The sequence below is a fragment of the Petaurus breviceps genome, unplaced genomic scaffold, assembly GCF_028583685.1.
Source record: "Petaurus breviceps papuanus isolate PSGF00001 unplaced genomic scaffold, PetGlider_PUasm1.0 90903, whole genome shotgun sequence".
Classification (NCBI taxonomy): domain Eukaryota; kingdom Metazoa; phylum Chordata; class Mammalia; order Diprotodontia; family Petauridae; genus Petaurus; species Petaurus breviceps.
Window position 1 is genome coordinate 3988825 of NW_027187376.1, and position 11598 is coordinate 4000422.

Genomic DNA, 11598 nt, shown 5'->3' on the forward strand with positions numbered 1-11598 from the left:
CAGCCAGGTGGCTCAGTGAGTCAGAGCACTGGCCCCGGAGTCGGGAGACCTGCCTGGAGTTGGTTCCGGCCTCAGATACTTAACACGCACACAAAATAACTGGTCATGTAACCTTGAGCAAGTTACTTAACCCCAATTGCTTAAGAAAAAAAAATTCAACTCTGCTATTTACTATTGTCTTAGTAGAATCATTTAACCTTTTCTGAACCTTTGTTTGTCTGTAAAATAAAAAGGTTAGGCTAGATGATCTCCAAGGTCCCTTTTCAGTCTCTGGTCTTTTTTTTGCAGAATTATAAGGTACATTATAGGTTATTGATTCGTGGTAGTACAGATTTAAAGTTGAATGAGACCTCTGGGATCAGGTAGACCAGCCCCACCATTTTACAGATAGTGACCATAGAGGTTAAGTAACTTGCCAAAGATTACTTCCAAACCCATCATTTTACAGAAGGGGAAACTGAGATTCAGAGATGTAAGGTGATTGACCTAAGGTCACACAGCAACATAGTGGGAGAGTCATGATTAGGACCCAGAACACTCAAGTTCTAGCAGGACTCTTGCCTCTCTACCATGCTCAAACTCAGAAGAAAACTTTGTTTATTATCACACAAAACATTTTATGTATAGTCCTGCAGTCTACTGTTATGGTCTTCTAAACCCATAAGAGGCGCAGAAAATGGACTTTTCCTCATAGTTGCCTCTAGGTTTCTATAGACTGAAGTAAAATGGTGAAGAATGGAACCACAAATGAGGAAGAAATTGCTACACTGGAGACTCATTAAAATGGCAAGTCTCCCTTCTAGAAGATGACAGCAAGCATCCTATTGACCATAAAAGACGAAGACCTGGGCAGCAAGTTGCCTTTTGCCCTTACCTGTGTTGTGGAGTAACAATGCACATAGCTAGTCAATTTATCTTCCTGTTTGAAGGTAACCAGATTTGGAGTCAACAGGAAAAAAAAGATGGATGGATGGATGGTAGAGGGATGGACTCACAGAGGGATGGAAGGATGGACAGAGAGTGAGAGACAGACAGATAGAGAAATGAGATAGATAAATTAAGTAGCTATTATATGGAGGGCTTAGGCACAGAGATCAAAGACACAGATTATAACCTCAAGGAGCTTCCATTCTTCACAGAAAGTTCCTGTTAGGGTTGTAGAAGGAATAGAATAGCAAACAAAGCACAAATTCCTGTAACAAATGATCTCTGAGCTTGCTCTGTTTGAAGAATTCTGTTTGTCCCTCTGTGTGAACAAACCAAAGGAAGATAAGGGAATTAGGTGTGTAAATAAGCAAGTAGGAAAACACAAGAGTTCGCAAATTAAAGGGGGGGGGCGGATTTTGTAATGGGGAAAAAGAAAAAAACCTGGGTAGAAGACTCATGAATGTTTAACTTCTGGGTTACCTCTGTGGGTTTTTATTTGAACAAATTGTAAAAAGATACAAATTTCTCACATCTTAATAGTTTTGCTGATCAGAATCAAGAAGGTCAGGAAAGTCATGAAAGTTTTGGGTTTTTTTTAATATGTGGCTTACAATGGAGAGATTTCATCAATTAAAAACATCCAAACATTTAGCAGAATGCAGGTGACAGCTAGATAACAGCAAAGGCAAGATGGTTAGATCAATAGATTGGCATTCATCCTTTAACCCTTTACAGCAAATAAGACATCTCGTGAAGCTAACCTACATGGTTCAGCTCTGCACACACCCCTAGGCATCCCACACCCTAGATCTTGTGCAATATAAAACACAGAGTAGTATTAGAGCATTACAAAGAGAATTTGGTTGGTTTGGAGGAAAGTATTGACTTGAACTTCAGATAATCTATGATTTTACCAGTGTGGGTACTGCTTCCATTGAGATAGTTTGCAACTGTAGCCCACCTTAGTAAATGGTCTTCATGAAGCGATTGTGGTCAAAAGAAACAAATCATGGCTTAGTGGCCAGCTTTCTGGTTATGAGCCTAGCCTGTCTGAGCATTTCTGTGCTGGTTCTAATACAGTGTGACATTGGGTTTATAGTAGGAGCTTTCCTAGCTGCTCAGACTTACTAAAGCTTGTACTCCTGGCACAAGCTGGAAGAAATTCAGAGCCATCTCCCTGCCATGATGAATGTCAGCGGAGGAGGTTAATGGAGGTAGTTGATAAGTAATTTGGATAACTGGAGAGTCTGTTCTCTCCTTAGTGTACTAGGTGTAAAATCTGACTTAAACGTAGATTTTCTATGGCTTTCTACAGATTTTAAAGGTATAGCACCTAAACCAAAGGTGCATTTGCCCACATAATTGAGAATAAAATAAAATCCAGGCCACTGTATGATGTAGGGAGAGTGACAAAATCTTGGGGTAGTTGCATTCTGATCCCTCCCTTTTGAGTGGGCATGAATTCTTCAAGGGTCCTCCATTCTTTTCTAATTAAATCCAACACAACAAAGGCATACTATGTGTAGGAAACAATGCTCTGTGCTAGAGATACAAAAATAAAACAAGCAAACAAAAAAATAATCCCGTCCTTCAAGGTGCTTACATTCTCCTGGTAACATGAAATGTGTAAACACAAAGGTATCTACATGATTATTTGAAAAGGGAAAGGTCAGTAAAAACTAGGATAATCAGGAAAGTCTTCCTCTAGGAGGTGATATATGAGATGATTTTTTTTTCTTTTAAGGGGGGAAGGCAAGGCAATTGAGGTAAAGTGACTTGCACAAGGTCACACAGCTAGTAAGTGTCAAGTGTCTGAGGCCAGGTTTGAACTCAGGTCCTCAACTCCAGGGCTGGTGCTCTATTCACTGCACCACCTAGCTACCCCATGAGATGATTCTTGAAGGATGCCAAGGAATAGATTTGAGAAGGGTGAGTGTTCCAGGACAGCCTGTACAAAGGTACAGAGGTGAGAAATGGAATACTCAGTTCAGGAAACCTGGAAAGGCGGTGCAGTGTACTGTCCCTGGCGTCAGGAGGACCTCAGTTCAAATCCAACTTCAGATATTTACTTTGTTGTGTGGCCCTGGCAAGTCACTTAATGATTGCCTTTAAAAAAAAGGCTTTAAATGCTAAATTGTGGGGTTTGGTTTTTTAAGTCCTGGAGGAAATAAAGAGCCACTGAAGATTCTGGAGGAGGGGAATAGCATGGTCAGACTTGTGTTCTAAGAAAATTATTCCAGGGAAATATTGAAAAGGAGAAAAACTAGAAGCCAGGAGTCTTATAAAGTTTAGACTCTAAACCTAACTCTTGATCCTCTTTCTCTCACTTGCTGTCCTTTCCTTCCTCACCAAAGCCTGAATTTGGCCAGAGTAGCTTGGTCAAGCTTGACTGCAAGCAAGGAAGCAGAAGGGGAAATCACTGAAGGGAAACATTCTGGATACTTTTATTTTCTCTTTTTAAATCCCAAAGCAAATACACATGGCAGGCATGCCAGCCATTTGATTCATAGCTGGAAGAGAAAATCAGTTGTACTGAATTTCAGAGGCAAGAAGAGGACCCAAAATCCACTAAAGTAGCTCAGATTCTTAGCATTTAAACAACGTGAGTGCCAAACACAAGTCATGTGTTGGCATGCTGTGTTTGATTCCCAGATATCAATGAAACTAATGTAATGTAAAAACATTCCTAAACCTCTTAAAGGCTCACACCTTTACAATCCTAAATGAAGAGTCTATTCTTCCTGGCATTTTTAGATACATTCCTTCATTCAACAAGCATGCATAAAGTTTTGACTTCCTTCCTTAAGTAATGGGCCATTTTTGCTTCTTCGACAAGGAAGCAACACTGAATTCCTGCTTAGGATTCTTTGCTTAGTGTCCCTTAGAGCCTCTCCTTGGCTCCACTGATCTCTTCTAAGCATCTTGCTATGTTATGGTACTATGTACCTCTTACACTGGGAAACCAAGGATTTTGCTCCCCCACTTTTGGTAACTGAATGGTTAGGAAGTATATGAATATTATGAAAGGATTGTAGCTTTTGGTCTTCAACCAGCTCAGAATTCTTCCCAAACTGGGGGTGGATTTGTTTTTGTGGATTTCTGAGTTCATACAGGTATGTAAGTTGTATGTTTATTGTGATACAGAATTAAAGGAAACTTTGGGCATAAAAAGACCATAACAACTAAAATAACAATTAAGTTTGAAAATGAAGACTCTCTTTTTGGTGTTTTCAGAAAACTTAGACCTGTCATTAAGCCAGTGGAATTCTTCATTGAACAGCCATACTTTTTCTGTATTTGACTAAAGGGAAAAAAACCTACATTCTAGAAAAAGGATAAGAGATTAGGATTTTTCAGTTTTGTCTTAATGAGTTTTAGGTTCACTAAAGCTGGAACATGAAAAAAGATGGTATGCAGTATTTTGATCTGTAAATATATATGTTCCAGATGGTCCCTTTCTCCATTTAGGGATCACTCTAAAAAGTTGACTTACCCTCCTTTAATTTCAGATTTCTTCAAATGAGATCCTTAGTGTTTTTCTCATTTATTTTATCAGCCATATCTAAGAAGACTTAGAAGCTATTTCATTTGCTATATAATTTACAGTTTGAATTGGAGAGTTACTAATTGCTTTCTGGATTGGGGGAGTGAGGGAGAAGTCTCTGGTATTTTCATTATTTGAACAATGAACTGGTGCAATTTGAGGATGTGTTTTCTAGGAAGAAAAATGAGATTTGGCCTTCTTCCAACATGAAGTGTAGACTGCTTAGAAGGTTTAGAAGTAAGGCTGGATCCTTAATTTTTGGCCTATTCTTCTTGTCTGAGATTCTACCACATTCAGAAATATGTTTATGTGTAATTTATACATTTTTGGCATAGTTTGTGCTAGAATGTCTTAATGTTTCACCATTTTTCTCACAAACTTTTTGCATGGTATATTGGGCAAAACAACTACATGTCTATAGAATAAAATATAGTAATAATGTTATAGGGAATAATAATGAGCAAGTTTAAACTATTACTGTTACTATATTTCTTATGCTAAGAGTAATCCTTTGCTGGCTAAAGTAAGACTGCCTTGATTTCAAGTATTTTAAGAAGTATTTACTGAACTACTGTAAAATAGAAAACCCTGAAAATTCAAACACACACACACACACACACACACACACACACACACACACTCACATCACTTACGTAGAGACCATAATTCACTTCATAAAAGCTTGCTGTCTAGTCCTTAACTGGGATATACTTTAAGACATTTGTGATTTCATTAATGTGAAACTCCCTTCATTGAGACAAAGCGCAGCTCCTTCCATATATGACCAGACAATTTCATGAGTTACTATACTTTTAAAAACTGCCTGGTGGCCAATCTCCTGGTAATGAACCTCTCCAAATTCAGGTAGGCTGGTACTCAGGTGAAATGATGCTCACTATCCATTATTTAGCCCATACTTGAAGTCTTATCTGGTTTCCAGAGCTTACACTCTACTGTTATAATCTTTAAAAGCCCAGAACCACCTCTGTCTTGATGAAGTATCAAAGTTGAACGTTAGTGGAGAATTCATGTAATACCTAATTGACTATTAAGTTTGAGGGCATGAATTCTGAATTCTGAGGATATTAAAATGCCAGATCTTCACTTTTCAGGAAGCACTGGCCCAGTCCAAGTAATCATCACTGAAAGTCCCAGTCAGCCCAACTCTCATCCTATCCAGTGGAATGCACCAGAGCCATCTCACATTTCCAAGTACATTCTCAGATGGAAGCCTGTAAGTATCATACCCAGGAACTTGGGACCTTATTTACCTGGCACCAATGACTTATTTAAAAGTTTGCACTATCATCAAAGTGTTTGGTAGATTGACCGTGGAATATTCACTATATTCATTGTAATGTGTTTTTAGTTACTTAATTATTGAGCAAACCAACTTTGGTTGACCATTCATGAATCACTTGATTGCTTAGTGATCAACCTATCAATGGACAGACAATCAGACTAACATGAAAATTGAGAATGCTAGACTGGTAGCAGTCTCTCTCTCTCTTTTTTTTTTCTTTGCTTTTTGGAGGGCAACTGGAGTTAAATGACTTGCCCAAGGTCACAGGCTAATTTTTGTCTTAAGTGTCTGAGGCTGCATTTGAACTCAGGTCCTCCTGACTCCAGGGCTGGTGCTCTATTCACTGCACCACCTAGCCACCCCAACTTTTTATCTATTTATGGAATTTCATGAAATGGGGTAAGATTTTTTGAATGAACTTGGTAGTATTGATGCTAAGAGACAGAGAAAACCAACTATTCTTTAGTATAAACAGAAGGGTAAGACTTTTCATAGATTCATAGAATTTAAAGTTATCAAGCTTCTAAGTCATTAAGCCAAACCCTTCATTTTATTAAAAAAAAAAAATGAAACAGGCGCGTTGATATTAACTGACTTGCCCAAGTTTATACATCTTGCTTGTGGCAGAAGTGAACCTAACTGTCCTAATGTCCACTGGACTTTCAACTATCCTTTTTACATCCTGAAATCTCATGTATCCGTAAATATAAAAAGAGGGCATGTCAGAATCTCCATGCTTTGATAAAAGGAGAACATAATCTTTTATTTAGGTAATCAGATGTTCAGAATTTAAGTACTTACCATATGCCAACTACTGTGCTAAGCACTGAAGGTGTAAAGAAAGATGTATGGTCCCTCATTCAAGGAGCTCACATTTTAATGGGGGAACTTACAAGCAGAAAAAAAAAATGTACATTCCCAAAAATAGATATTGTAAATGGGAGATACTCTAGGGAAGGTACTAGCAGAGTGATGGAGTTGGGGTTGAGATAGAAGGAGATCAAGAAAGGTCACATTTAAAAGTTCGAGACTCTGATCTGAACTTTTGACTATCTCAATATGAAGATGTATGGAGTGGAGAAGGGAAACAATTATGACTTGTTCTGATGGTGGAGAAAAAGGTAACAGCTGGTTTTATAAAGAATAGGTAGACAAAGTGGGAGAATAAAGACTACTAAAAAGAAGACATCAACTCTGGGCTCCATATCTCTCTTAGTAGTGCCCTGATTACTGTATCTTCCAAGGGTTGTGTTTCCATTTCAAAACCATAGCTCTAAGTCAGTAGGTAGGCAGTCATAAAAGCCAAAGATATTGTCTTTGTTTTCAATTCCAACATCCTCAAATATTTAAATGATAACATTTGCCTTCTCCTCACATTATATTTAACCCTTTCAGGGAAATAAAATTATAAAGTAAAATTTTAGGAAATAGAAGGGTTTGTTTGAGACATACCTTTTCTTCACTTATCAAACATCTCAGTGTCAATAGCTTCTTGGAATTTGGAACTTGGAAGGACTTTGGAGATCATAGAATGTTAGAGCCAGAAGAAATCTGAGCAATTACCTGGACCCAACCTGTTGATTATATTCATGAGGAAACTGAAATTTGGCATCATATGACTTAAGTAATGAAAGAGCAGGTACTATAGTCCAGGAACAATTCTACCACACTATACTCTGGAACAATTTGTTGTGGTGGCTTTTTTTTTTTCAGAAATTGCTAAGTTTTTAAAGCTTACTTTAACCAGTGTTTTTGTTTCATTTCTTTGTGGTGCCATTTCTGTATGTTTTAGTCTATTTATTCTACATTTAGACTTTTGATTGTGACAGTTTCTCAGAGATTAAAATCAGGTTGAATTAAATAGGAATAAAAGTTAGCAATTTCTAGGGCATTTTATTTTACATTTGAAGGCTTTTCAAAGAGCTGCAGTTTGAATAACTTTGAAACAGGTCTTGAATGACAAAGAAAAGGTGAACATTTCTCCACTTGAACCAACCGATAGCTCATTTTTCAGGTTTTTCTCCTTATACTCACCAGCAAAGACACATTTATGAGAGAGGTATTTGAATTTAAGGTGATGGAAGTTATGCCACAGAAATGCCTGGTTTAAGCTATGGTTTTTTTTGTTTTGTTTTGCTTTGCTTTCTAAAATGTGAGCTACACTTTAAGATTAAAGAAGGCTGTGATTATTTCCATTTATTCAACAAATTTGGACATTTGAATATTTGAGGTATTTATATAACTGACTGATTTGGTCAGAGTTCTTCAGATATTAGGCATTTCAAACAAGTTTTTGGCCTGCCAAGGCTGGTCTAGTTGCACATATTCAAATGTCCTCCTGTTTTAAGTAAGATTGGTTCCACACACCACATCTATCTCCCAGCTCTGATTTGTGTGGTCAATACCACATGAATGAAGCTGGGCAGGATATGGATGTGTAAACAGCAGCAAAGGATTGAATAAACAAGAATTGCTTACTTTCTTCTATAGACATGTCCAAAGTCGGCTTACCACTTTTTGTTGGGATTATTCATTCCCTTTGAACTAGTTCAAATGAACCTGGTTTATGATGACCCCAGAAGCAGGTCCCATAAAGACAACTACTCTTCTAAGCTAGGTAGACCCTCTATTTCCCCAGCTCTTCTCCCTTCAAAGCAAAAGAGCTCTGTTGGGTCTTGACAACTTAAAAGAAAATAAATTGGAATATTTTAGTCACTTTAATCTCAAAATAAAAGATTTCTGTTTTAGAGGTGTTGATATCAAGCATGGGATAAAATGAGTCAAGTCAAAACAGATTACTCATATTAAGTTTCTAAATTAAAATAAATAGTCTAACAAAAATGAAAGTACCCTTATTGCAGTTGCCCGCCCCTTCTTCCTGTCCTAAAGAATCATTTTGGTAATAATCTTTGTAAAAATGGATGGGTCTGAGGCTTTTCATTAAAGAGAATATTTCATGACGACATCCCTGTATATTTGCATGTATTCACTTGGTTAATCAACAATCATTTATCAAGCTCTTAACATGTACTGGGCACTATGCTAGGTACTCAAGATACAAAAACAAGAATAGAATTCATGGGAGGAAAGAAGGAAAAAAGGGAATGATGAAGTGAGGAAGGGAAGGAAGGACACATATTTATTAAATGCTTGCTGTGTGTGAGGCACTAGAGATACAAAAAGTAAGTGTCCTAAACTGAGACAAACATATGAAAGGCATACACTGGCAGCATTGGATGATGATTGCTGGAAAGAAGCAAGGGAAGTCTGGGTCTGACCTTGAACTCGCACCAATCAGAAACCCAGGACCACAAGGTGCTAGCTGCAGTGCTTTGTTGAAGGGGGAGGCTGAAGCAAGGAAACATGGGATAAAGATAACCACAGAAAATGAAATTATTTTTGCCCTCAAGAAACTTACATTCCTTCAGGAGCAACACCATGTCCATGAATGCTTAGGTTAAATATAAGTACGTTTTTAGGAGGAAGGGCACTAGCAACTGGGAAAGATCAGGAAAGACAATGTGGAAGGTGTCACCTTAGAAGAATTTTGAGGGAAACAAGAGATCCTAAACACTACCTATATTTGCAAAATGTTTTTGTCTTAAAGAAAAATTCTCCGGGTCGTTGGAAAGAGGCTACAATTCCTGGTCACTTAAATTCTTACACAATCAAAGGTCTGCGGCCTGGTGTGATTTATGAGGGACAGCTTATCAGTGTACAGCAGTATGGACACAAGGAAGTGACTCGCTTTGACTTCACTACCACCAGCACTAGCCCTGCTGTGTCCAGTAAGTTACTCCAACCTGTGTGATTTCTGCCAAAAACACTGGGAAATGGGCTCTTCCCTTTCCTGCCCAAATTCCTTCTTTCCTTCCTTCTTCCCTTTCTTCCTTCTTCCCTTCTTTCTTTCTTCCCTTCTTTCTTTCTTCCCTTCTTTCTTTCCTTCCTTCTTTTCTTCCTTCTTTTTTTCCCTCCTGTCTTCTCATTATTCTTTAGCATTATTTTCCCTGGGGATGGAGAAGGAGGAAAAATTCTGGAGGAACCAAGGATAGGTACTCTTTTATGTATAGCCTATTTCCTCTCTGTGCTATCTAGGCAACACAGTCACAGGAGAGACAACACCATTTTCTCCTGTTGTTGCAACTTCGGAATCTGTTACGGAAATTACAGCCAGCAGCTTTGTGGTCTCATGGGTCTCAGCCTCTGATACTGTCTCTGGATTCCGGGTGGAGTATGAGCTGAGTGAGGAGGGTGATGAGCCACAATACCTTGGTAAGTTTGATTTTGACTCATCCTATAATTTGGGGATTTGGTGCCTAGGAAAGGGGACATCAGGTGAAGAGGACACAGGTGTGACTTTGAAATTGCTGATAACATTGTGTACACAGATGAAGGCATTGGCTTCTTCTCATAGTGACGCTGAGTTAATGCTGATATATGCATCTATTTTCCTAGTCCTCCTTTTCTGTAATTTTAGGGGACGTGTTCCCACATGTTGAGCCATGGTGTACCCTGTTCTTCTAAACCATGGCTTTGAAAGTTTTTTGATCTGTGAACTATTTCAATATCTCCTTCTTTATCCCAAGTGCCATTTTGCCTCATGATTTCCTGAGTTCAATATTTCATTGATGAATCCATTTAATGCCATTAGACAATGCTTACTCTTGTATGTCTCTGAACTGATAAAACAGGATCATAGCATTGTAGATATCCCCACAGAGACTTAGCTGTCCTTCACAAACGTGACAATCACAATCATACAGAGAGAGACAGATGCACACACATACATACACAACACTTTCCCACTAAATTCCTGGAAAGCTTCATCTTTGGGCCTCCCTAGTTCACTGACTGATTTATTCTTTCAATAGAATTCATTGAAGTAGTGCACACACAACATCTGGAGAATTCTCCTGGTTCCATGAACTAGTTTAAAAACTAGTATCTAAACCACTGTAGCGGCAAACATGCTGGCATACCCAGGATGGCTGCTAGCACAGGTTCTTAGATCTGCTTTACTAGGAAAGATGGCTACTTAAGGGGTAAACAATCTTTTTAATTACATTCACTAGTTCAGAGGAAAAGTCAGCACCCTGAACTTCAGAGAAAATACAAGTAGAGTAATAAAGACCAACAGACAGGACTCTGACTGCCTTAATCATCTATATACTTTACATATATCTCTGGACCGAGAGAGCCTTTACATCTGAGCAGTCGGGGAGCTCCGGACATATGGCTACTCAGAATTTCGACCAGGGAATCACAAGAGCCTTCTCATAAACGAACCCCCTAAAGAAAATACCAACTTAGAGTATATATACATTTCTCAGAGCCAGAAAGCATCACAACACTCTCAGTGCCTAATTAGAAATGAGCAAAAGGTATGAAAGCCTTCCTACAAGCAAGCCTCCCCTAAGCAAGCTTCCCTTAATGGGCTCCATGTGAAGCCTATTAATGGGTGGCAGAAGATCTTAAATCCCATTGACATTACAGCCACTGAGCTAAAAAACCCAACTGGGGGGTTAGTCATGACTTGGAAGAGGACATCTAGGGAACATGGGATGTTTGTGGGATGAAATGAAATGGCAAAACATTCTACAGCAATGATTCTGAACCTGGGGTCCATGAACTTGGTTGTTTTTTGGTTTTTTTAGTAACTTTAGAGTTTCCTTCTAAAAGTTCCCTTTGTGAAGCTATGTATTTTATTTTATGCATTCAAAAACGTTATTCCTAGAGAAAGCTTCACCAGATAGCCAAAGAAGTCTATTGTACACACACACACACACACACACACACACACACACACACACACACACACACACAC

At 38.5% G+C, this 11598-nt stretch overlaps 1 protein-coding gene across 12 annotated transcripts in view; it reads left to right on the forward strand.

Annotated features, from left to right (window-relative positions):
- Nucleotides 1-11598, forward strand: part of FN1 (fibronectin 1) — an 85222-nt gene that overhangs the window by 22519 nt on the left and 51105 nt on the right. For all 12 annotated transcript variants that reach the window (XM_069075190.1, XM_069075191.1, XM_069075196.1 and 9 more), the window contains exons 13-15: nt 5584-5705; nt 9382-9562; nt 9870-10046. In XM_069075190.1, the coding sequence (XP_068931291.1) occupies nt 5584-5705; nt 9382-9562; nt 9870-10046 (480 nt within the window). The remainder of the gene's footprint in view (nt 1-5583; nt 5706-9381; nt 9563-9869; nt 10047-11598) is intronic.